Source organism: Canis lupus, chromosome 3 (genome assembly GCF_011100685.1).
Source record: "Canis lupus familiaris isolate Mischka breed German Shepherd chromosome 3, alternate assembly UU_Cfam_GSD_1.0, whole genome shotgun sequence".
Classification (NCBI taxonomy): domain Eukaryota; kingdom Metazoa; phylum Chordata; class Mammalia; order Carnivora; family Canidae; genus Canis; species Canis lupus.
This window is the reverse complement of record NC_049224.1, coordinates 27,978,785-28,003,471: the sequence shown is the minus strand read 5'-3', so window position 1 is coordinate 28,003,471 and position 24,687 is coordinate 27,978,785. Positions and strand designations below refer to the sequence as shown.

Below are 24,687 nucleotides of genomic sequence, written 5' to 3'. Positions count from 1 at the left end.
GTCTTTCTGAAAACTATTAAAGAACGTTATCAATTATCTACTCAATTATCTACTCAACCATTGTTATGCCCCTGGCTGTGTTCAAAAACTGTGTTAGACAGGAAACATTTGGAGATAAGTAGACTACAGTTCTTATGGCTTCTAGGAGATTTGACTCCTTCCCTCCACATCACAACATGCCAAGTCCTGAATCACTTAAGGCCAGTGTCTGCTCCACCTGTGCCAAAAGCTGGTCACGACCAAAGCTTTCAGAAATGGGTCCCTTCATGGGGAGCCTGGGTGGCACAGTTGGTCGAGCATCCTACTCTTGATTTTAGCTCAAGTCATCATATCAGGCTCATGAAATCAAGCCCCATATCAGGCTCCATGCTCCTCTCAAAGTTGGTTTGGGATTCTCTCGCCCTCCCTCTGCCCCTCCCCACAATGTGCACACTTGCACTCTCTCTTTCTCTAATAAATAAATACAAAGAAGAAAGAAGAAAGAAGAAAGAAGAAAGAAGAAAGAAGAAGAAGGAGAAAAGAAATGGATCCCTCCAGAAGAAACAAGCTTGACCACGATGCCATCATCAAGTTCCCCCTGACCATGAGTCAGCTGTGAAGAAAATAGAAAGCAACACTCTTGTGCTCACTCTGGATGTCAAGGACAACAAGCACCAGAGTAAGCTATGAAGGAGCTCCATGACTCTGATGTGAGCGAAGTCAAAACCCCCATCAGGCCCGATGGAGAGAAGAAGGCATATGTTTGACAAGCTCCCGACTTTAATGCTTTGGATATTGTGAACAATATTGGGATCATCTAACCTGAGTCCAGCTGGCTAAATCTAAGTTTTTCCACCCTGTTTTAAGAAAAGAAAGAGAAAGAAAGAAAGAAAGAAAGAAAGAAAGAAAGAAAGAAAGAAGAAAAGAAAAGAGAAAAGGAAAGAAAAGAAAAGAGAAAAGAAAAGAAAAGAAAGAGAAAAGAGAAAAGAGAAGAGAAAAGAGAAGAGAGAAAAGAAAAAGAAAAAGAAAAAGAAAAGGAAAAAGAGAAAAGAAATCCCTTTGGGATCCTAGGCAAGAGCTACCTGGGCATGTGCTGTGGGGTGAGAGGAATAACATGTGCTAGAAGGGGGACCTAACTCCACTTCTGCCAAAAATTACAATTTAACCCAAGTCTAAGCAGGAACATAAGATATCAGCTATGCATAAGAAATAGGAAAAGTGGAGGAGGGACCTCAGAAAATTTCTTCAGGAGAGAAAAATTAATAAACTCAGGGAAAATAAATATAAAGTACTATTTACAACTTATTAGACACTTGCTATGTGCCAGCCACTCTGGAGGGATAAACATTCATGACCTCCTTTAATCTTCATGACATTGCTAGGAGATAAGTAATTCTCTGCCGAGTTTATGGAAGAGAAAGACCCAACCAAGTTAAGGGTCTCTCCAGAACCTTAGTTACATAGACACCAAGTCACCACCTTTAGATTTTATCCATACATTTTTTTCAAGTGACTATACCTAGAGTCTATCATTGGAAGGCACAGTTTATATAAATACTCTCAAGAATGTTTCTTTTAAATTATTTCTGGCTACTCTGAACCTGTTTTGAACCTGTTGTGAATAATGTTCATGACACAGAATGTTTGTACTATGAAGGAGGATTCAAAAACACTCTGAAGGTTACTGTTAATGAAATCTGACATCTCTATCTGCATGTCCCAGAATTAGGAAGTGATCCAGTCAGCATTACTGCCCTCAGGCCTGAATGAAAACACTCCAACAACAACAAAAACCTAATTGAAAGTAAGGAACACCTACTTAAAACGATAAAAGCTAACACCTGCCCCTGGAGACCGCTCTCCCTTCTCAAGCTAACTTTGTGCCTGACATGGAAAGATTTCAAGTGGGACAAGGCCATTTCACTCTCCTTTACTTGGCTTTTCTTCCAAGATTGTAGATTTTAATCTATTACATAGCTTTTAATTACAAATGAGACAGCTGAAAATATGTCTAAAGTTAAGTGCTGTGATTAAAACTGGTGCTATCAGGATGACCTGAGAGCAAATACATTTAATGAGTCACAGCCAAATTAACTGCAAAAATAGCTTTTAATATATTTGAGAAACAAACATTTCTGGGGCACTGAGACTATAGCTGAAAAATAGTCTTGGCTTATTAATTTTAAAAAGCAGTAAGAGCCACTAAAATAGCCATCTGTAATATATTCTAAATACAACATCCACAAAGATGATAAATTAAGATTTTAAGTGAAATATAATTACTCATCTTATTAGCTCTGTTAGAAGCACTCATGGTGCACCCGAGTGCCTCACTCAGTTGAGCCTTCAGTTCTTGGTTTTGGCTCAGGCCGTGATCTCAGGGTCGTGGGATCAAGGCCTACACCTTGGAGGAGGGTCCGCTTAGGATTCTTCTTCTCCCCCCTCTTCCCCCTCTCCCCACTTGTGCACTGTCTCTCCCCCCACTAAGTAAATAAACATATCTGGGGTGGAAAAAAGATACTCATATTCCCTCAAAGCACATAGAAATGAAATAAACAGTCTATTTTTGGTTGTGACTCTTAGGTCAAAGCTAATTTAACCGGAGCTGAATTTAACTGGAGTAGTGTTAAGAAGGTTCTGATATGCACAGAGTAATGGGTTTTCATAGGCCAGGTGGGACTTCATAAAAACCTAGTTCGGAACATTTTCTATATCATTTATTTGGAGTCAAAACCCAACAGAAAATTCACGGAAGTCATCAGTTTCATTTAATTATCCAAAATCCTTTTAACCTAAATATCAAAAGTATCCAAAGGCATAAACAAGACAATCATTGTAACATCCTGGGTCCCAAGAGAGCTCCCCTTAGAAAAGAGGTAAGCCCCAGTGGGAGAATCATGCTTCTGTGCTGACAGGTGTGGAGAGAGTTGGGAAACCAGCTAGTCACCTGTCACTATTGGCAGAGTGGAGATGGAAATCCAGGTGACAGACTTCTGCCACTTGTCCCCCAATACTTTACTCAAATGTTTCTTATTTTTCATTTTTAGATAAGGTTTATTTTAGAGCACACACAGGAGTGGAGGGCAGAGGAAGAGGGGAGACAGAGTCTCAAGCAGACTCCCGCTGAGCACAGAGCCCATGCAGGGCTCCATCTCACAACCCTGCCATCATGACCTGAGCTGAAATCAAGAGTTGGACCCTTAACCGGCTGAGCCACCCAGTACCCCAAAACATTTATTTTAAATGGGGCTCAGGGATCATCATTTAAAAACAGGGATAGGAATGCCTCTGTAAGCATGTGGTCAATACTAACCTACAGTCTATGTAAATCTTAACTTTCTTTGGTCAGTTGATGAATACCAGGTACGTCTGTGCTCATCTTACACTCAAACTGATAAAGCCGTACAGGGGTTCACTTATCTAGGGGTGAATCAAGTGACCCACCACCCCATCAAGACAGAGTAGACCATCATTCATTTCATCTTCACATCATTAGGATCACAGCTTTTCAGCAGGCAGGAAACTTTAGGGCCTTGCCTGGAGTGATGAAGTGAGTTTAGCACCAAACCTTGAGCCCAGGCTTCTCAATTCTCCATTCCTTTTCCACTATGCAGAGCTTTAGAACATTCCACATATGTTTATAATGACTACAACTTCAATATCTTTTTATTAGCAAAATATTAAATGATTAGTGTAGCAACTCAACTCTTATTATTGGCTGGAAACCAATACTCTCACCTACCAGGTTTTCAATCTCTGCTCTCAGCAATGTCAAAGAAACAATTCATCTAGCATTTTCTAACCAAAATTACTCATCAGTTAAGTATTATTTCTCAAAGAAGTCTTTAATATAACTAGAAAAGTGACCCTCTTAACTAGAAGAATCCCGGGGATAAACAGAAACCTGGAGAAAATATTTAAAATACTATTTCAAAGTCAGGCCAAGAATTAGGTTAGTATTCAAACCAAACCAGATTTTTCAAAACTAAAATAGCCTCCATTACATGTGTGTTATGATTTTTATTAGATTCTGGGTTTTTTTTGTTTTGTTGTTTTTTTGTTTTAGATTCAGTTTTAAAGAGAATATTTACTTTTCAGTTTTTGAGTCTAAAATCTAATGGAAAGCCATGGACTGGAACAGACCTGTGGCTTTAGATGTACTCAATGTTTAACTGCATTACCAACAATTACAATATACTTTTCATAATAGTTTTCACCTCTAGACTAGAGTGAGGAACAAATGCCCATTTGGTGTCTTAAGTATAGCAACTCAAGCCTAAATGCAAAGTCAATAATTATAAAAGGAAACAGGAAAATCATAAAGAAATGAGGCTTCAGGGGGTACCTGGGTGGCTTAGTTGATTGAGCATCTGACTCTTGGTTTCTGCCTAGGCCAGGATCTCGTAAGTCATGGGATCTAGCCCCACATCACACTCCATGCTCAACGTGAAGTTGCCTTGGGATTCCCTCTTCCTCACCCTCTGCCCCAACCACTCATGCTGTCTCTCAAATCAAGAAAAGAGAGAAAGAAAGAAAGAAAGAAAGAAAGAAAGAAAGAAAGAAAGAAAGAAAGAAAGAAAGAAAGAAAGAAAAAAAAAAAAGAAGGCTTCAGCAGTTCAGCAGGGACCCAGGATCTATCTTTCTGGGGTCTTCAAAAATCTCAAAGGGTTTTTTTTCTATAGCTGTTTTTCCCTAGGTAGTTTTAGATTCAATTCAGTAAGATGGAAGAGACTAACTTGTACTGAGGTACCAGATGTTCTCTATCTCACCTAAAAAACTTATGAGATGGGTATTTTCTTTTTACAGATGAGAAAACTGAAGTGTTGATAGTTAAGCACCTTGTTTACTTCTAGAACAAGTGGCAGAGCCATAACTCACATTCTTCAACAAATACTTACTGAGATCCTACTAGTTATCAGACACAGTGCTAGCCCTAAGAATTCTCCACCTGTCCTCAAAGAGCTCACAGGCTATAGCTGAGGCAGCCAGTATTATGGAATGTGCCAAGGACCACAGTAGATCTAAGTACAGGGTGCTCGAGGAGTGGGGTTCCCAACACACCCCTGGCTTTAATTACTACCACATACGAATGACCTAACCTAAATCCATGCTTTCGGAGCAGAGGTCCTCAAACCCATGTACTCAGCTGTCACTTGTCTGCCCCATAGCCCCTCAACACCACAACTCCTTCCAATCTGCCAATTACACCCTTTGTGTTTCCCTGTTCATTATCAGGATCCTGGATCCTCCTCGTCATTCCCTTCACAGACACTCCCTCATGTGGTCTCCATCCTACCTTCTTCCTATCACTCACACCTCTTTATTCTCCATCCTATTTGGCCACTGCCTCAGTTGAAGCCCTCATCTCTCCACTGGATTTCTTCAGTAATTGGGAAAGTGCTCTCCCAGTCAGCAGGCTAATTTCCTTTCAATTTGTTTTCAATCATCTGAGTGTCACTCCTTTCTCAAAATTCTTCAGTGGCTCCCCAGTGCCCCGAGGACACACTCCAGACTCCCTAGCCTGGCAGACCAGACCCTTCATGGTGAAGTCTCAGTACTCTCAACATCAGCTCTTGATACTACGTTCAACAGCAAAGTATTTGCTGGGCATCTGTTCATGCCAGCCTGAGCTGGGTGTTAGGGATAAAAAAGTAAACATCTAATGTACACTGCCAAACTTGTACTCCAGAAGCTTCCATTCCTTTCAGAAGAAAACGAAAAAAATAATTGCAAGCTGTGACACATCCAAAAGGATGATGTAGCTGCAAAATTTCTTCTAAAATTTATCAAATATGGTGCATGCCTGGGTGGCTCAGTCAGGCAAGTGTCTGACTCTTGATCTCAGCTCAGGTCTTGATCTCAGGAACAGGCGTCAAACCCCATGTTGGGCTCTGTGCTAGGTGTGGCACCTACTTAAAAAATTATCAAATAAAGTCCAACAATATAGAAAAAGATAGCACATCATTACTAAGTGGATTCTGCCCTTAAAATGAAAGTTGGGTTAACATTTGAGTATTAAATGTAATTTATCATTTGACAAAGTAAAAAAATAAAAACCATACGATCGTCTCTGCAGATGTAGGAAAAGCATTTGCCAAAATCTAATATCCCAATTAAAAACAAAACTTTTGGGGGCATCTGGGTGGCTCAGTCGATTAAGAGTCTGCCTTCAGCTTAGGTCATGATCCCAGGGCCCTGAGATTGAGGCCCCAGACAAATGTTTCAGGAATGATCAATTCTCTCTCAGCCTAGATTTTACTTCCTCTTTTTCTATTTCCTTTTGTTTTTCCTTTATCATTTAGCAATGGAAATGGGTAACAGAATAAGGATGGCTTAATTAAAATGCACAGTTATGTGGCTCATATGGATAACAGTACCACGGTCTTTCCTTAACTACTCTGCTGGGTGGTACTTCATAGGATTTTAGACCTATATGGGAGCCCTTGTTTTATAGACCAGCAGCCTCAGGAGTAAAATTAAATTAAATGGCTTTCCCAAGGCCACACAGCTAGAATTTGGCAACTTTTTAAAAAAATTCATTTACTGCCCATTAATAAAAATAAAAAAAGAGTGCACACGTGAGAGAGAGGTATCTGAGGCAGAGTATATTAACTCTACCCTAGCCATAGTAGGTCACAGGTTTACTTCCAATTGATTCACTACTGACTCTATAACACCTTCCTCTGACCCATCCACTTGTCTTTCCATTCTCCTGTTTACTGACAAGACCACAGCAGACAGAAGGCTGAAAGAACTAAGAGTGAGTAGTTCTTGATCTTCATTGTATAATAAAACCAAGAAACCCAGACCCTACCCCCAGAGTTAACCCAATTGGTTCGGGGTAGATCACTGTTCTAAAACTGGAGTGAGCACCAGAACCACCTGGAGGGCTTGTTAAAACAGGTTATTGTTATTAGGCCCCATCGCCAGTTTCTGATTTGGGGATGGTACTCAAGAACTTGCATTTCTAACCAATCCCTAGGTAACATGGATGCTGCTACTCTATGAACTACACCTGAGAACCACTGGGGGTGGGGGGGGTGGAGGGGGTGGGGGGGTATGATAATTTTTAAAAAGTTCTCCATGACAGTTAAATACACTCAGTTGAAGAGCATTGGTCTAATACAATCACTCTCAACTTTTTTTGGAATCATCTGGGGAATCAAAAACACAACACAACACCACTGTTGCCTGAATCCCTACCTCCAGAGATTCTTTTTAAACTGCTCCACGTTGCAGCATGAACCTCAGATTTTTTGAACATATGATTTTTTAAACATATGATTTAAACTGCTCCATGTTGCAGCATGAACCTCAGATTTTTTAAACATATTTTCAAACATATGATCCAGATGATTCTAATGTACAGCCAAGACTGAGAGTCATTGACAATTTTATGCCTCAATCCCTATTACCATAATACTTAAAATTTCCCCAGAGGTAGGTACTTATACATCTTGAAAATCCCTTCCTAACTTGTCTGTGAACAATGATTTATTTCCACTTTGATGTTTTAATAATGCTAACGTGTATCGAATACTTAGAATCTAGTAAGCCTGATGATTCTTTGCCTGTTTTGCTTACCAGTTATGCTTTAAATAATTTCTCAAAAAGAAACATTGTCTTCTACCTTGTGGTTATTATCACTTTATTCTGCTTCTACTGGCTAGAAGCCCATGATACAGTAAGAGAGGGAAAGAAAGAAATTGGGAGTATCCTTAAAAAATTCTCCTTATCTGCTTAAATATGGTTACATTTGTACTTCAGTCTCTGAATCTTGGTTCTCTCCAAATGGACAAAGATTCAGTATTTCCAAGAGGAAAACTCCACTACTACTTATGATTCCACCCTAAGGCAGCTGATTTTCCTTTTGCTTGTCGTTAGTGCACTTTGTTTCTACCTAAACACACACACACAACCATTAATTTTTCCCCAAAAGTAATTTTTGTAATTTATAATACCATTAATAACAGTGATATAAGTTGTTTCAGATAAAGGAATTTTAGTTGAGATTTTAAAGTCTGTATTTAATTATTTTTGCCTGTATCAGCGCTCTGGTTAACGGTTCCTTTCCAGGCTCCATGCTCATTCTCCACGAGATGGCACTGTTGTGTACTGCTCAAGACCCTCCCGGAGCCGACTGGTATTTTCAGAATATTGAGGTTTCCTACAGTTTTGTTTCAAGCCTCATGAGATCAGAGACCATCAGGAGTTATGTCTTTAACTGGGAGACCTGTGGCCTAGCCAGGTGTTTGATAAATTGTACTTACTGTTGCCCAGGAGGAGAATGACCCTGTGCACAGCTCTGTCTTCCACAGAAGCCAACGCCAGAGGCTCAAACAACTCTAGGAAGTCAGCGAGGCAACTACCATGCACTGCTCTTCCTTTGCCATCGATGATCTCTCAATACTCCACTTTTCTTTTCCTTACTTTCCTATGGGTTTTTGGCGAGAACACAGTTCTCTCCTAAGAGGCCTGATGGCCCATCTCCTCAGCCGCTCATTTTCCTTCTTATTATGGCTAAAGCAGCTCTTCTGATCCTACCATCCAGTACAAAATCAGTTACAACAAAAACCATGTCTGTGGGAAGCATCAATGAATAAAATGTTGTCCATGCATATCTTGGGGTCCTGTTGCCAGAAAAACCTTCCCGGGCAATTATTCAGGGCTCATTAGCCCGTGAAGGGAAAGGAGCTTGTTGGGGGAACTGGTGGGTGAGAAAGCCCCCCAGTGAGGTCAGAGCCCCTTCACCACTCTCTGCTGGTTTCCTCACCCTCAGGGGGGTACTGAGCCATCCCCGGGGCCCTCCCTGCTCCCACACAACCTGCGTCCTAAAATACTTCCCTTCATGTTATGGCTTATACAATTGCTGTGTAAATGTTTAAGGGCCAAGCAGGGAATTTTACATGTTTGCTTCAAAGGGAAAGAAAGAAAAGGTCTTTAAACAATTGTAAAACACCAGGATTTTTTTTCTTAAATTTTGTTTTTATTGCTATATTTATGGAATGTAAACATTCCTCTGTCTTAGCTGCTTCAGTTTTCATAGACCATCAACTTTCCAAAGCAATTTGAAGTGGCATGATCTATTCTTTAAAATGTAATATGAGGCCAGATTGGTACCATTTTTGTTTTTAGGCACAGAATGTGAATTATGAAGTTACACAGTTTAGCTTGTAATGTTAATCAGGTTTTCAGAAACCTGTTTCATACTATAGACCGCTAAAAAACAGAGATGAGGTTGTTGTGAAACCACATACAGGATCTGGACAAAGTTGATTTAAACTAGTCACCGGTCCTGGAAATAGGGTAGCATCACTAGGATATCCACTAACTAGCTCAGGCCCAGCTCCTGCTACATGGACCCTCACCCAAAGAAAGCATTAGAAATTAACTCCATGACACCAAAATGAGAACCAACAATTCAGAAATCAATAAAAAGCCTACCACAAATCAAAATCATCTGTTAAACGACTTAGTTCTGAGCTGGGCTTTGGTTATTGAAATAATTTAAAGGAACTAATAAATACACAATCCACACCTGCTTATGATCATAAAGAGAGTTTCAAAAACCCAATTTCAACACAAAGAGCTCATTTATCTATGCCTTCTCCCCAAACAATAATACCCAAACACTGTGAAGCAAGAGAGTCAGTTACCTATTTACCTATTGGTGACCAACCACAGAACTTTAGTGCTTTCAAGAGTCAGGCCATTTTTAATCCTTATTTTAACAGCTAAACCAAGACTTCTGTTATCAGAAGGAGCAATCTGCTGCAAGGGTCTGCCCAAATTCCAAGCACCTGCTTTCTCTGGTCTGGAGGCAGATGGTACACCATAAAAATAAAAGTCATAGGGAAAACATACAGAAAGATATTCCCTTTAAAACCCTTAAGGAGCTTCTTTTTCCTAAAATCTAATACTATAAATATACATGTTTATGTTAATATCTTAGCTTAGAATTTGGGAACTTGAGGCAGGGGCATTAAAAAAAGTTTCCTTAGCCTGATTCATATGCATGCGTTCACATATTTCCATAGAATGGGAAAACGGCCTTTAGCTTATTAGCACCTAAACAGGGCAGTTTATTTCTGGAATTCTAACAAGTAGCCTACACAGCAGCAGCTGTTGTCCTATCCTTCAATATTACCACTAACTGCATCACTATTAAGTTCTTTTCCAGTAACTAAGACACTAGTAGGTGGGTGTCTGAGTCAGCTCGAGCTGCTATAACAAAATCTCACAAACTTGGTGGCTTTAACAACAGGAAATTATTTTTCACAGTTCTGGAGCCTGGGAAGCCATAGATCAAGGTGCCGGCAACTCAGCTGACCTGTGAGTGTCCTCTTTCTGCCTTGCAGACAGCTGCCTTCTTGCCACGTCCTCACAACCAGAAAGAAAGTGAGCCCTGGTGTCTTCCTGTTCTCATAAGAACACCAATTCCATCATCGTGGAGATCCCACCCTCATGAGCTCACCTACACCTGATTACCTCCCAGAGGCCCCACCTCCAAAGAGCATCGCATGGGGGTTAGGGCTTCAACACAGGAATTTTGGAGAGATACAATCATCCAGTCCATAACAATGACATCACTTCATTTATAGCTGTAGGATGTGTATAGGTGATCCGGGCTGTGATAAATATGGTTTTCCACCATAATTATTTAGGATGGTGCTCTCAAACTTTCGGTGCATCAGAATCCCCTGCAGCTTCTTATAACAAAGGTTTCTTGGCCTGAGCACCAGAGATTCTGACTTAGCAGGTCTGGGATGGGATCTGAGAATCTGCATTTCTATCAAGCTCCCAGGCGATGCTGACTTTATCTGTGTGAGGCCCACACTCTGAGAACTGCTGATATAGGGATTCCTTCTGGAATGCTACTATCAGTTATCATATTTGTACTGGCTTCTCAACAAATAACCATTTTACGCGGAACACATTTGAAACGCTGCACTTACATACAATAGGGCTTCATAAGCAGATGGATAGATCTGCTGAGGGGAGATTGTCTACGCTGTGAGCACGCAGGGAGAGTCGATTAATGCTGTATGTTTGATTAGCTACTGTGTGGCTCCACAGATCACCAGGATTTACAAGGTCTACTGACATCTTATCCTTAGTAATTTTTATCTCAAAATTTACATTTAGCCTCAAGTTGCTGGATTCTGCGATCTTACATCTATAAGCACACTGCAATATTTTGAACCGATACCCAATTTTGACAAAAGCTTAATACAAAGCACCTGAGCAATGATTAGTATTTATGTTCATTTGTCCTATAATCACACTTGGTTAAATTTTCAAGGATGGCTCTGTCCATGCTTGAAATTTTCAAATAGCCCCTAATTTTAAGATTCACTGCAAGTACACTTTGGAATGTAAACATACCTTATTTAGCTTTATAAAATAATCCAGCCCAGCTTCCAAGGGGTTTGTATCGCAGTTCATCTAAAAGGGAAGCACACATTTTTTTTTTAAGATTTTGTTTTCCAATCACCTCTACACCCAGTGTGGGGCTTGAACTCACAACCACTAGATCCAGAGTCACATGTTCTACTGACTGAGCCAGCCAGGAGCCCCCCGAAAATATCCATTTTAAATCTTAGATGAGTGAAAATCATTTCAGTAACATCACCTTCCTATGTTATTTTTTTAGGGAAGAGAAACACTTTTGGATTTTGAACATAGATTCTGAAAGGAAAGTTATAGACTGGTCTTTAAAGTAATTTTTTAATCTAAAATTGAAATGTAGCCTGTCAGCAAATATTATCTATCATTTGAGTAGCATATTAGATCCTAAAATTCAGTTTGTTCCTGTGGCTCTTTTACTGACAAAAATATCTGAAAGACACCACAACATGCTGTTCCTCTCCGAAATGACTTTAATATGCTTTTATTTAATCGTTTTACATAGCTAGGTTTTGAAAAGTTATTAGGTAATTTACTTATTTTACAATTAGCCAGGAATCAGGACAGGTGGAAGAGAAAGCAGGTGGTAGCAAAGTGGCTTCAGTAGAGTTCAGGAACGATACTGACTCTCAGCCCTGTCATATGTGGTCGAGTAATTACAATACACTTTAAGTGGAAGCTAAAGCCACTCTTTGGGACCCAAGTCACTGGGTTTTGTTTGTTTTGTCATTGTTTCCTTTTGTACCAAGAGAACAGTCTCAAGTCCATGAAAGGTAGCCAAACTTTTTAAAAAGACAACATAGCACTCATATAAACGAGATGAGTAATATAAACTTGTTTCATAGGATGTCAAATTTGATCAATTTGAGCAACTCTAAACTTCTCTTTTATCTGCTCAAAATTTCAGAATCTTCTCCAGGAAAGAAATGAAAGCACCGAGACTGCTAGCGACCGCTAGAGGGCGCGCGGGCGCCGCCGGGAAGGCGGGGAAGCTGGGGGTGCGGGGGTGCTGGGGGAGCTGGGCGGGGGCGGGGGGCCGGGGGGGGGGCGGGTAACGCGGGAGGGCTGCGAGGGGCGGGGGTGCTGCGGGAGGCGAGGGGTGCTGGGGGTGCTGGGGTGCTGGGCGGGGGTGCTGGGAGTGCTGGGGTGCTGGGCGGGGGTGCTGGCGGGGGCGACACGGGAGCGCTGCGGGGGGCGGGGGGGATGCGGGGGGCGAGGGGTGCTGGGGTGCTGGGGGTGCTGGGCGGGGTCGACGCGGGAGGGCTGCGGGAGGCGGAGGGTGCTGGGCGGGGGGGACGCGGGAGGGCTGCGGGGGTTGAGGGGTGCTGGGCGGGGGGTGCTGGGCGCGGGGGGCGCGGGAGGGCTGAGGGGGCGAGGGGTGCTGGGGTCTGGGTAGGGGTGCTGGGCGGCGGGGGGACGCGGGAGCGCTGCGGAGGGCGAGGGGTGCTGGGGGTGCTGGGTGGGGGGTGCTGGGCGGGGGGGACTCGGGAGGGCTGCGGGGGGCGAGGGGTGCTGGGCGGGGGGCGCGGGAGGGCTGAGGGGGCGAGGGGTGCTGGAGTCTGGGTAGGGGTGCTGGGCGGCGGGGGGACGCGGGAGCGCTGCGGAGGGCGAGGGGTGCTGGGGGTGCTGGGCGGGGGGTGCTGGGCGGGGGGGACTCGGGAGGGCTGCGGGGGGCGAGGGGTGCTGGGGGTGCTGGGCGGGGGGGACGCGGGAGCGCTGCGGAAGGCGAGGGATGCTGGGGGTGCTGGGTGGGGGTTGCTGGCGGGGGGGGGGGGACGCGGGAGGGCTGCGGAAGGCGAGGGATGCTGGGGGTACTGGGTGGGGGGGTGCTGGGCGGGGGGGTACGCGGGAGGGCTGCGGGGGGCGAGGGGGGCTGGGGGTGCTGGGTGGGGGGTGCTGGCGGGGGGGGACGCGGGAGGGCTGCGGGGGGCGAGGGGTGCTGGGGGTGCTGGGTGGGGGGTGCTGGGCGGGGGGGGGACGCGGGAGGGCTGCGGGGGGCGAGGGGTGCTGGGGGTGCTGGGTGGGGGTTGCTGGCGGGGGGGGACGCGGGAGGGCTGTGGGGGCGAGGGGTGCTGGGGGTGCTGGGTGGGGGGTGCTGGGCGAGGGGGGACGCGGGAGGGCTGCGGGGGGCGAGGGGTGCTGGGGGTGCTGGGTGGGGGGTGCTGGGCGGGGGGGGACGCGGGAGGGCTGCGGGGGGCGAGGGGTGCTGGGGGTGCTGGGTGGGGGTTGCTGGGCGGGGGGGACGCGGGAGGGCTGCGGGGGGCGAGGGGTGCTGGGGGTGCTGGGCGGGGGGACGCGGGAGGGCTGCGGGGGGCGAGGGGTGCTGGGGGTGCTGGGTGGGGGGTGCTGGGCGGGGGGGACGCGGGAGCGCTGCGGAAGGCGAGGGATGCTGGGGGTGCTGGGTGGGGGTTGCTGGCGGGGGGGGGGACGCGGGAGGGCTGTGGGGGCGAGGGGTGCTGGGGGTGCTGGGTGGGGGGTGCTGGGCGGGGGGGGACGCGGGAGGGCTGCGGGGGGCGAGGGGTGCTGGGGGTGCTGGGTGGGGGGTGCTGGGCGGGGGGGGACGCGGGAGGGCTGCGGGGGGCGAGGGGTGCTGGGGGTGCTGGGCGGGGGTTGCTGGGCGGGGGGGACGCGGGAGGGCTGCGGGGGGCGAGGGGTGCTGGGGGTGCTGGGCGGGGGGACGCGGGAGGGCTGCGGGGGGCGAGGGGTGCTGGGGGTGCTGGGTGGGGGGTGCTGGGCGGGGGGGACGCGGGAGCGCTGCGGAAGGCGAGGGATGCTGGGGGTGCTGGGTGGGGGTTGCTGGCGGGGGGGGGACGCGGGAGGGCTGCGGGGGGCGAGGGGTGCTGGGGGTGCTGGTGGGGGGTGCTGGGCGGGGTGGGGGGGGACAGGGCCAGCTCTCCAGCTCTGGCCCGGGCCTGCGGGCGCCGCCGGCCCCCCCCCCCCCCCCCCCCGGGGGCTCAGCGCCCCTCCAGGCCTGCCGCCCCCCCAGAGCCCAGGCGGCCCAGCGGCTCCAGAAGGCCGCCCCGCCCCGCCCCGCCCCGCCCCGCCTCAGCCACACCCGCTCGGTTGTGATTTCCCCCAAAGGTGCAAGAAGGAAGCGGGCTGGGCGGCACACGCGGGAAGAACCTGAGGGGCAGCCGCCAACACTGGGGGCCCCCCGCCCCCCCCTGCGGAGATGCTGCCGGGGCCCTGCGCCCCCGGGGGAGCCCAGCAGGGTGAACGGGGTCGTAGTTCCCCCGACTTTCAACTGGGAAATGAATGAAGGGGGGAAACATCTTCCCCTAACGAAAGAGTCATCTCACAACACGGAATTTCTCTGACAGCCAGAGCCGGTGTTAACGCGCTTAGAACGAGCCCTTATGCAAAACTCAGATACAATACAGAAAATTTGGGTGAAGACGCTGGCGTTTCAAACCTCTGACCCCCAGGCTCTGAAAGCCTTCTCCAGTCTTAGGGCGTTCAAGGCGTACGTCCCGAAGTTGTCGATTCCCTCCTCCTGGCCTGCGTCCATGACAATGTCATAAAGGGCCGCAGAATCTTCTCGCCTATGGTACAGCTCCCAGCCCAGCTCACCTGCAACAAACCCACAAGGACCGCACTAGGCAAGACCAGTGATGATGAGGCCTAACGGGCATTAGCTAAGACACGTAAAGAAACGGAGAGAGTCCACTTACAAAACAGGGACACGGCTGAGTTTTAAAAGATGAGTTCACAAAAAAGTTGCAACAAACTCCTGCTACTCCAAAGACACTGCTGTATCCCACGGGCGGTGGGTCGTGCCCCATCCTGTCTCCCACAGGGTGGTATCTAGGATACCTCCTCTCACCACGCAGAAAGATGTTAATACAGGAATTAACCTGCACTCTTGACCTCAGCTTCATGATGCTAAGCGAGTCATCAGCATGGCATAGTTAATCACGGTCAGGGTTTTTAGAGACCTGGGTGGCTTAGTGAGTTAAGCGGCCTCTTAGCTTCAGCTCAGGTCTTGATCTCAGGGTCCTGGAACGGAGCCCCAGGTCAGGCTCTGTGCTCATCAGGGAGGCTGCTTGTGGATTCTCTCCCTCTCCCTTAGCACCCCGCCCCCCGCCATGCTCTCTCTCGAATAAACAAATCTTTATTTTAAAAAAGAAGAAAGAAAGAAACCTCAATTCCCACTCATTACCCTCAAATCACAAGGCTTAAAAATATAAGCAACTGACAATTATTCAAATGGTCTTCAGTGTGGGACAGCATTTATCTCTAATACTCTTCTTCCCCACTTTTATTCACCATTAGAGCTGTGGGCAAAGACCAAAGGAAATGAAACCCAACTCAAATAGTTGGTTTATTACTTATTCCGCTTATGTTTTATTCTAGTCACCATTTTGCCAAGGTCAGGTGAAAGGACAGGGAAGTGTACAGCGGAAGCCCAGGGAGGAACTTTAGCCTTCATACTCTATGTACGTTCTCCTCGTTCCCTTGTTGAGGGCTGACGGTGATCGGTTTCTCCAGGACACTGCCAGAACCTGAGTCACATGTAACTGAAGGGATGCCTGAGCACCGAGGACTCTTTCTATGAAAGAACAAGGAGGGCTAGAGGGAAGTTGGAAGTGAGCTCACGGCACCAAGGCGGACTGAGAAGCATTCATTCATCTCTATTTCAAATACCTTCTATGCACAAGGTTAGGTGCTATATGAAGACTTCCCTAAAAGAGCCTTAGTGGTAATGCTTTAAGAGAAGGGCCTGATACATTTAAGAGATTATTATGAGAGATTCCATGAGAGACCATCTTGAATGTTGCTAGATAGAGTCAGGCTGACCTGAATAGGCTGTCAAGCCTTCCAACTATTCTACAGCTGGCCTCTTCCAACTTTTTAATCCACCCTTCCAACTAGTAAGCAGCTATGGGATTAAAACAACAATTGGAAATCTGGGAAATGACCCTCCCAGACTAGGAGGGAAGAGCCAGAATTATTGTAAGAGTTGGACAGGAGGAAATCTTCCTCTAAAGTTATCCTGACAAGACTATGTGCGTGCGCACACATGTGTGTATGTGTGCACGCACCTGTGAGTGTGTGTGTGCACAGGCGTATATGCATGTGCACATGTTCATTTGTGCTAGCTTCTTTTAAATTTTAGAGACTTTCTCTTAAATTTTAGAAAATTGTTTTCCAGTTCTTACCAGTATAAGATATCCTAATAGCAGTGACAGGAATGTCTGAAACCTTTAGAGACTTGGTTTGAAGAAACTTGAAAACATCATCACTAAGATCTTCAGCAGTCAGTTTCTGCAGAACCTTCCTTGCATGGGGCCCTGCAATACCAAGGACTCCAAGCTCATCGGTTATGTTTTTAATTTCAACATCATATCCACCGTTGACTGCCTCTTCTTCAATCCATCTGCATTTGAGTCATAAACATTGTGTTAAATCTTGCTTGAATAATGCATGGTGGTAACATATTAATTCTCGGAAGACATGCTCTGTGTCTAGAATTACCAGGAAGCCCCAAGAGTGTCATCTCATATAATAACCTAATTTTTTAAGTTGAGGAAACTGAGTCCCAGAGATGTTAAGTGATTCTCTTTAAACCACTCACTTATAAATTTGGGGATAATTTTTCATAGTACAGAAGGATCCTTCAATTTAAATAGGCTCTGCCACATAATTCTTTCCAACAGTGACAGCACTATTGCATTTAAACTAATGATTCAATCTTCAAAAATTAATTTAAACTCAAATTTTCTCTAATACCTATACACGGAAGGCACATTTGTGCTGCTACAGGTTAATAATGTGCCTGCCACCAGACACTTAATTGCTTTGACAATCACAAGGAAATGATAAAAACTCTAAAGACTAGTTTCAATTCCTAAGGCTTGATGAGTTATTGGAACCCAGTTTTAGGGTTTGTTTATCATTTACTGAGCAGTCCCTGGAGCTACATAAAATGATCATCTGGATTTACCAAAGCTAAGCTACTAAGATACATCTTGGGTTGGAGGATATAATTCGCATCATTTTACAACCATAGTGAGAATTTCAGAGTACAACATTTATTAAACAATAACATTCCAAATGTTTTTGGAATGCTAAAGACTACAGATTTTATAGTAGACTAAATCATAGACCAAAGATTCACGTGAAGGATTGTCTTGGCAAGTCAACGATTTAAATCTTGCAGTGGGCCAGAGAGCACAAAGCATCAAAAGGAAGATGATAACCCCAGGTAGGCAGCTTACTCAAATGTACTGAACATGGGCATCAGAATCAAAAGGACTGGCTTAAGCAAGTTACTCTAACTCAATCTTCAGTTTTCTCATATGAAAGTGGGATTATAGACCTTGCAGATATATCTATTAGAATTAATTAAGATAATGTCTAAAAAGAGTTCTGACACATTGGTGTTATCTAATAATTGGGAATTAATATTATTAGAACCAATAAACCCTATGGATGGACTACCTTTTGAGGAAGTGGGGACAGGGTCCCCACTTCAAATAATTTCCTATAAAAGATATGAAGTTTATTTGAAATGAAAAGGTTTAAGAATTAAAGTTGTAAATTCAACTCTTGGTAAAAGAAAATTTCACTGTAAGATTGAGTCAATACCTAATCAATATAAAATTTTCTTATTAGGTGTGCACTTACCTAAGATCATGAAGTTCTGATCCAGAACCAGTTATTAGTAAGAACTCCCCAGGAGTTTGGTGAGAAACAGTCAACTCAGCATACACTCGACCTTTCGGCGTCAACATGTGACTTATATTTGTAAAACCCACCTATGCAAAACAATTTAAAATTACCTCAGGATGAAATAAAAATTTTACATATTCTTTTAACACAACATGGAAATAAAAATGCAACTGTCAACAATGAAAAAAATCTGAATCTTATCATTTGTATCAATTGTGTGAACTATTTTTAAACCTAAACACAAAATTAATTTTGAAGTTCTTGGTTTAAATGATCATTATAACTATTCGTCATAAAAAGTACACTTCAGTGAATTTTGCAGTCCCCTATTGACACAATTTAGCAAAGTCATAAGGTCCTTGGATGATAATTTGTTCAACAAAAATTTAAATTAGAAAATTAGTTAGAATATTCATGGTCGGGTGAGGAATTCCAGCATTCATACAGGAATCATTAGGCGGACTAAAGTAACATGCTAATTATGCTAATTGAAAAAAAAATAAGAGGACAAAGAATTAAGCAGGCCAAAATCCTGAACCTTGTACCCGTATAAGGTTATTTACCTTTGGAATGACATTTGCAAAGAGATGGTCCAACAATCTAACAGAGTCTTGGCCTTTGATGTTAAACTTGCCAAAGGGAGACAGGTCAATAACCCCTACTTTTTGCATAACCTGTTTATACTCAGATCCTACAGGCTCAAACCAGTTTGTGCGGCGAAAACTGGGCCTGAAACACAATATTTGTCATAAAATAACTCATTCATTTTCAAAAAATTACAGAATATTTATTAAATGCTATTAATCAGGAAATCCCATGGGGGGGGTACCAACCTAAAGTTCTGTTGTGTGAATCATACACATATGGTAGAAACTGATTTTTGTTGTTGTTGTTTCTTTTTTTTTTTTTAAGATTTTATTTATTCATTCATGAGAGACACAGAGAGATAGAGAGAGAGGCAGAGACACAGGCAGAGGGAGAAGCAGGCTCCATCCAGGGAGCCCGACGTGGGACTCGATCACGGGTCCCCAGGATCACGCCCTGGGCTGAAGACGACACCAAGCCGCTGCGCCACTGGGGCTGCCCTAGAAACTGATTTTTTAAAGTTACTCTTCTATTCCTTTGACCCATTTTACAGTGAATGAAGTAGTATTAATTAACTAGAAATTAAGATAGGACATATGGGCTCTCAAATCTGGAAGAAAGCATAGAAATCTACCAGTCCTGAGGTTTTCAACCTTGATGCATATTAGAATTGCTTGGGTGGGACGCCTAGGTGGCTCAGCAGTTGAACGCCTGCCTTTGGCTCAGGGCCTGATCCCAGGATCCAGGATCGAGTCCTGCGTCGGGCTCCTTGCATGGAGCCTGCTTCTCCCTCTGCCTGTGTCTCTGCCTTTCTCTCTCTCTCTCTCTCTCTCTGCCTCTCTCATGAATAAATAAATAAAATCTTAAAAAAAAAAAAAAAAAAAGAATCACCTGGGGGAGCATTTAAAAAATACCAAATCTTTTTTGGACCTAATTAAATCAGAATGTAGTGAGGTAGAGCTATCTTGTCCAGTGCTTCTCAAACACTGATGCAACTACAAATCACTTCCACTTGTTAAAACGCAGATTCTAATACAGCAGGTCTGGGTTGGGACCCTATATTGTGCATCCTAACAGCATCCCAAGTGATGCTTATGCTGTTGGTCCACACCTAGAATAAGCAAGGACCTGGTCCAACATCTTCATGTTTTAGAGAAAAGGCACAAGGTGATTTCCAAGGCTTTTGCCTAAGTAAATGACAGAGCTTGGGCTGGAACAAAAGTCTACTGGCTCATTTAGGGTCCTTTCTACCTGACAAAGTCATCTTCTAATGTGGTATTTTAACTGCAGAGCAGAATATTGTCTGCTAATGAGTTTTTGGCTGTTAATTATTAAAATAAAAGAAACAGGTCAGATCCAAAGACCAAAGGTGATCTGGCTTCTACCCGAGTCATTTAGAAAAAAATGAACCAGTGTTTTGCCCCCAGATATTGTAGGCTGTCTACTGAGCCCAAATTCATTAATCAACAACTGAGCCTCTACTATGCTTTCTACCATTTCTACCATTTGGATCTGGTCTTAAAGTAGACATCAAAACCTATTTAAATAAGCAAAATGACAAGACCAAAAAAAAAAAAAGAGGTAACAATTTCCAGATTTTTAAAAAAGATTTTCATTTATTTTTGAGAGAGAAGGAGAGATCAAAAGAGAGAGCTGGAGCTGGGGGAGGAGCAGAGGCAGAGGGAGAAGCACAATCCCCGCTGAGCAGGGAGCCTGATGTAGGGCTCGATCCCAGGACCCTGGGATCACGAGCCAAGCTGAAGGCACTTAACTAATTGAGCCACCCAGGAGCCCCACAATTTCTAGATTTGCTATTTGTTTTCTCTTGGTTTATGAATTCTTATGAGAAAAAATACATAATCACTATTAATCCCAAATGACAACAATGGCATGTAATCCAAATACAACAATGACAACAACTTTAGAGGAATTCGGAGAATTGTTTTAGCGACATGGTTTATGCTTTAGCTTAATGTAAAATGCTAAGTAAACGATCTTTCCCCCTAATTTATCAACAGTATGTATAGTTTGCATGACTCAGTGCACACACATTTGAAAGATGTTGCTATGAGCTCTTCCTTGATAAACAGGAAATCCATATATTTTTTAAAAATTTTTTATTTATCCATGAGAGACACAGAGAGAGGCAGAGACAGGCAGAGGGAGAAGCAGGCTCCCTGCGGGGAGCCTGACAGGGGGCTTGATCCCAGGACCACGGGATCACGCCCCAAGCCGAAGGCAGACACACAACCGCAGAACCACCCAGGTGCCCAAAAATCCATGTTTTCATACTATTTCCATATGATGTGATTTGAGCAAGCATCCCAAACCAGGACGCATCTTTAGGAGCCAACTGAAGCCATGTGGGGGTTTAGAGGGGATGGGGAAGGGTCCCCTGAGCTCCTGGAAAAATGCCAAGTGGAGGCTTCACCTGAGCTGGCTGTAGGACTCTGAAAGCCACATGGGGCCTAGATGCGAGCCAATATCACGTGGGAAAGATTAATGCTTCCACTGCCAGAAAATAATTTTTATAGGAAAGGCTCAATGCTCTTTGGAATGGGGTGAAGTGACTTGGGGAGGGGAGTAGCATTTCTCTTGTCCCTCCATTCTATCTCTAAAATTTCATTCTACATTCAGAGCCACAGGCAGGTTACGGCATTCGCTTACCTGTACTGAGTGTCCTGACCCGGTTTGTAGAACCAGTGTGGCTGCTCCCAGCCTGCATGAAACCCCATGGAAACACTTAGACTCCAGGGTTTTATAAAGCCCACTGACTCGCTGAGTTGGTCTCCCTGCAAATCGTTCTTCTTTAGGATAACCAACTGAAAGAGGAAAATTAGTACCTAAATAGCATATAACCAAAACTATAAACAACTTTGAAGGGAATCAGAAATAGAAAACTCAGTTCTTAACATCCAGCAGCATTTATTTATGAAATTTATGTAAAGATAGTAACTACAGGGTCTCCTGGGTGGCTTAGCGGTTGAGCATTTGCCTTTGGCTCAGGGTGTGATCCCAGAGTCCCAGGATCGAGTCCCACATCGGGCTCCTTGTGAGGAGCCTGCTTCTCCCTCTGCCTGTGTCTCTGCTTCTTTCTCTCTTTCTATCTCATGAATAAATAAATAAAATCTTTTTAAAAAATAAATGAAGTCTTAACTTAAAAAAAAAGATAGTAATTACACTTTTGTCGTGACCATTTCACAATGTATACAAATGTCAAGTATGTTGTAGACCCGAAAGTAACAATATCATATGTCAACCACACTGCAATTTAAAAAATTATGTAAAGAGTGCTTGGGCAGCTCAGTCAGTCAAGCGACGGACTCCTAGTATCAGCTCAGATCATGATCTCAGGGTCCTGAGTTTCAGCCCCAAGTCCAGCTCTGGGCTTAGTGCATGTCTGCTTGGGGTTCTCTCTCCCTCTGTCCCTCCCCACTTGTCTCTCTCTCCTTCTGTCTAAAATAAATAAATAAATATTTTTTAAAAATTATGTAAAAAAAGCCAAATGGTCATTTATATTACTGTCCAAGGATAAAGTAAAAGCAGGTTTAGAACTTAAAATCGCTGACGCCACTCTACAAATCAAATATACACATTCATATAGATTCTTTGTCATGTCTTAAAGTCATAATGCTTAAAGATTTTTTACTCAATTCATTTGATAAACAGAGAGAGAACAAGCAGTGGTAGAGGCAGAGGGAAAAGGAGAAGCAGACTCCCGCCGAGCTGGGAGCCAACACGGGGCTCCATCCCAGGACCTAGAGATCACGCCCTGAGCAGAAGGCAGATGCTTAACAATCTGAGCCACCAGGCGCCCCAAAGCCATCATGCTTATGAGAACCCCTAAGTACTCCTACCACGACGCACAGAATAACAAGCATCCAAACTCAGAGGCACTGCAAGTCGATTCTGTACCCACTTTGTAGACAGCGGTGAACCCGCACTTTACCGATATTGTTGAATCCATAGGACTCTCTTGCTTTGGCCTCAGTGTACTGAGTAGTTGTCCATTTGCCATAGCGATGGGATCCAATTCTATGAGGTCAAATGGAGGCTCTCCATGCAGGATCCAGTCACTGAGGTATTTCCCTACCCCACCAGCGTGGATTATGCCGTACCTTTCAAATACAGAGATGAATATACTGTTATTAACATACATAGTTTTCAAATAATGGGACCCATCCAACTATTTTACAGGTCTGCCAAGTTGGAGTGTTCTGTGCTACTTAGAACCCTCAACAACATAATGTTTATACTATAGTTTTTTTCCTTTAAAATACATATTTAGGCATAAAAGAAGCTAGTTTGCACCCATAGTTTCAAGAGATGCATACCTGCAAATCGCTTACGATTCTCAGCTAGGAGAGATGCTCACTTTAGGAAAATGGAAGAAAGGAACAAAAGAGGAAGACTTAGTTGTTATCTTATCAGCCCTCTGGAGCTAGGATATCTTGACTGATAGGAGCCTTGCAGGAGAAACTGTACACTGCAGAGTGGCACATCCTTCTCTTCTCAGCCTCAGTTTAGCTCAGGTAACCTTGGGCTATGACCTCTGGGCAGGAACCTGGAACCTTTCTCTTAGAAGCATTCAGAGGAAGAGGCACTTACCCAGGGACTTGTGGGGAAGGGAGGGAAAAGAACATCCCCTTATGTTTTGCAACAAATAGGTCACTTGGTGGCAAGGGTAGGCTTGTTTTCTAGTTCTATATGAAGATGCTTTAAAACCAAGAACATGACTGTGGCAAATAATCTGATATGAGATGAAGGAATCCAGTTTACATTGGCCCTATGCAGTTAGTTCTACACACTCCACTCTTGTCTAATGAAGGACTCTCCTGTAGGTTTATCTGAGGTTTAGTCAAGAGAAGATTCTGAGTAATTGACGAACAGAAAGGCATTGGGGGATGACCAAGAAAAGGAGCTTACATGAGCAGATCTGAAGATACAAGAAATTCCGGTACCCAGAATGACCACAGTCTAACAGCAGGAATCACTCTAAGAGCTTGAGAGGACCTTAGCAAAGACTGTAAATGTTAACTAACTTTTCTCACAAGATACCAGTTTTGCTATCTTATAAAAATGAATGATTGAGGTGCCTGGGTGGCTGAGTTGGTTAAGTGGCTGCCTTTGGCTCATGTCATGATCCCAGGGTCCTGGGATCAAGCCCCACATCAGGCTCCCCACTCAGTGGGCAGCCTGCTCTCCCTCTCCACTGCTTGTGCTCTCTCATGTTTTCTCTCTCTCAAATAAATAAATAAAATCTATTTAAAAATGACTAAACCGGGCAGCCCGGGTGGCTCAGTGGTTTAGCGCCACCTTCAGCCCGGGGCCTGATCCTGAAGACCGGATCAAGTCCCACATCGGGCTCCCTGCATGGAGCCTGCTTCTCCCTGCCTGTGTCTCTGTCTCTGTCTCTCTCTCTCTCTTTCTCTGTGTGTCTCCCATGAATAAATAAAAAAAAAAAATCTTTAAAAAAAATGACTAAACTTATGAGGATATTTCTCAAGTAAAATAAAAAGGCAACAATTTATACTTCTCTGAATCTTCTAAAAAAGAGACATGGGTCACCTAAATCACCCATAAACAAGTTCAGTAAATTTCAAGAAGCAATAAAAATTATTAAATATATGCTTAAAATTCATTTTACCAGGTGCAGGTAGGATATATAAAAAGCTGTCATTTTTGAAAGCTAGATATACTCTTTATAAGATCTGAATTTGTGTAAAGTCTTATTGACATTTATTGAGTGCTTGCTCTTTGCCAGGCATTGTTTCCAGCTAATATGTACCAGCTGATTTATTATTTAACAATTTTATTTTCCCAATGGGAAAGTCAGCCCCCACATAGGGGTTGAATAAGGTCACACAGTAATGAAGAGCAGATTCAGGATACACACTCAGACATTTGACCCCAGTGTACACTTCCTATTACTGGACTTTACTTCTTCAGTGTTTCTCAATTTTTTTCAACCAAGACATACATGACAGACAGTATTCTCATTCTTGACAGACTCTGAGCAAAGCCAGGACTGTGCTTTGGTTTCCT

At 44.3% G+C, this 24,687-nt stretch overlaps 1 protein-coding gene across 1 annotated transcript in view; it reads right to left on the bottom strand.

The window, feature by feature from the left end:
* The window catches only part of LOC119876129 (dimethylglycine dehydrogenase, mitochondrial-like), a 38,075-nt gene extending 15,259 nt beyond the window's left edge, over positions 1 to 22,816 (bottom strand). The window contains 9 exon segments of the mRNA XM_038532482.1: positions 11,365 to 11,424; positions 14,798 to 14,955; positions 16,545 to 16,762; positions 18,013 to 18,143; positions 18,621 to 18,786; positions 21,310 to 21,380; positions 21,382 to 21,464; positions 22,592 to 22,666; positions 22,669 to 22,816. Of these exon segments, the coding sequence (XP_038388410.1) occupies positions 11,365 to 11,424; positions 14,798 to 14,955; positions 16,545 to 16,762; positions 18,013 to 18,143; positions 18,621 to 18,786; positions 21,310 to 21,380; positions 21,382 to 21,464; positions 22,592 to 22,666; positions 22,669 to 22,801 (1,095 nt within the window). The 5' untranslated portion in view covers positions 22,802 to 22,816.
* Positions 22,817 to 24,687: the final 1,871 nt, after the last annotated feature.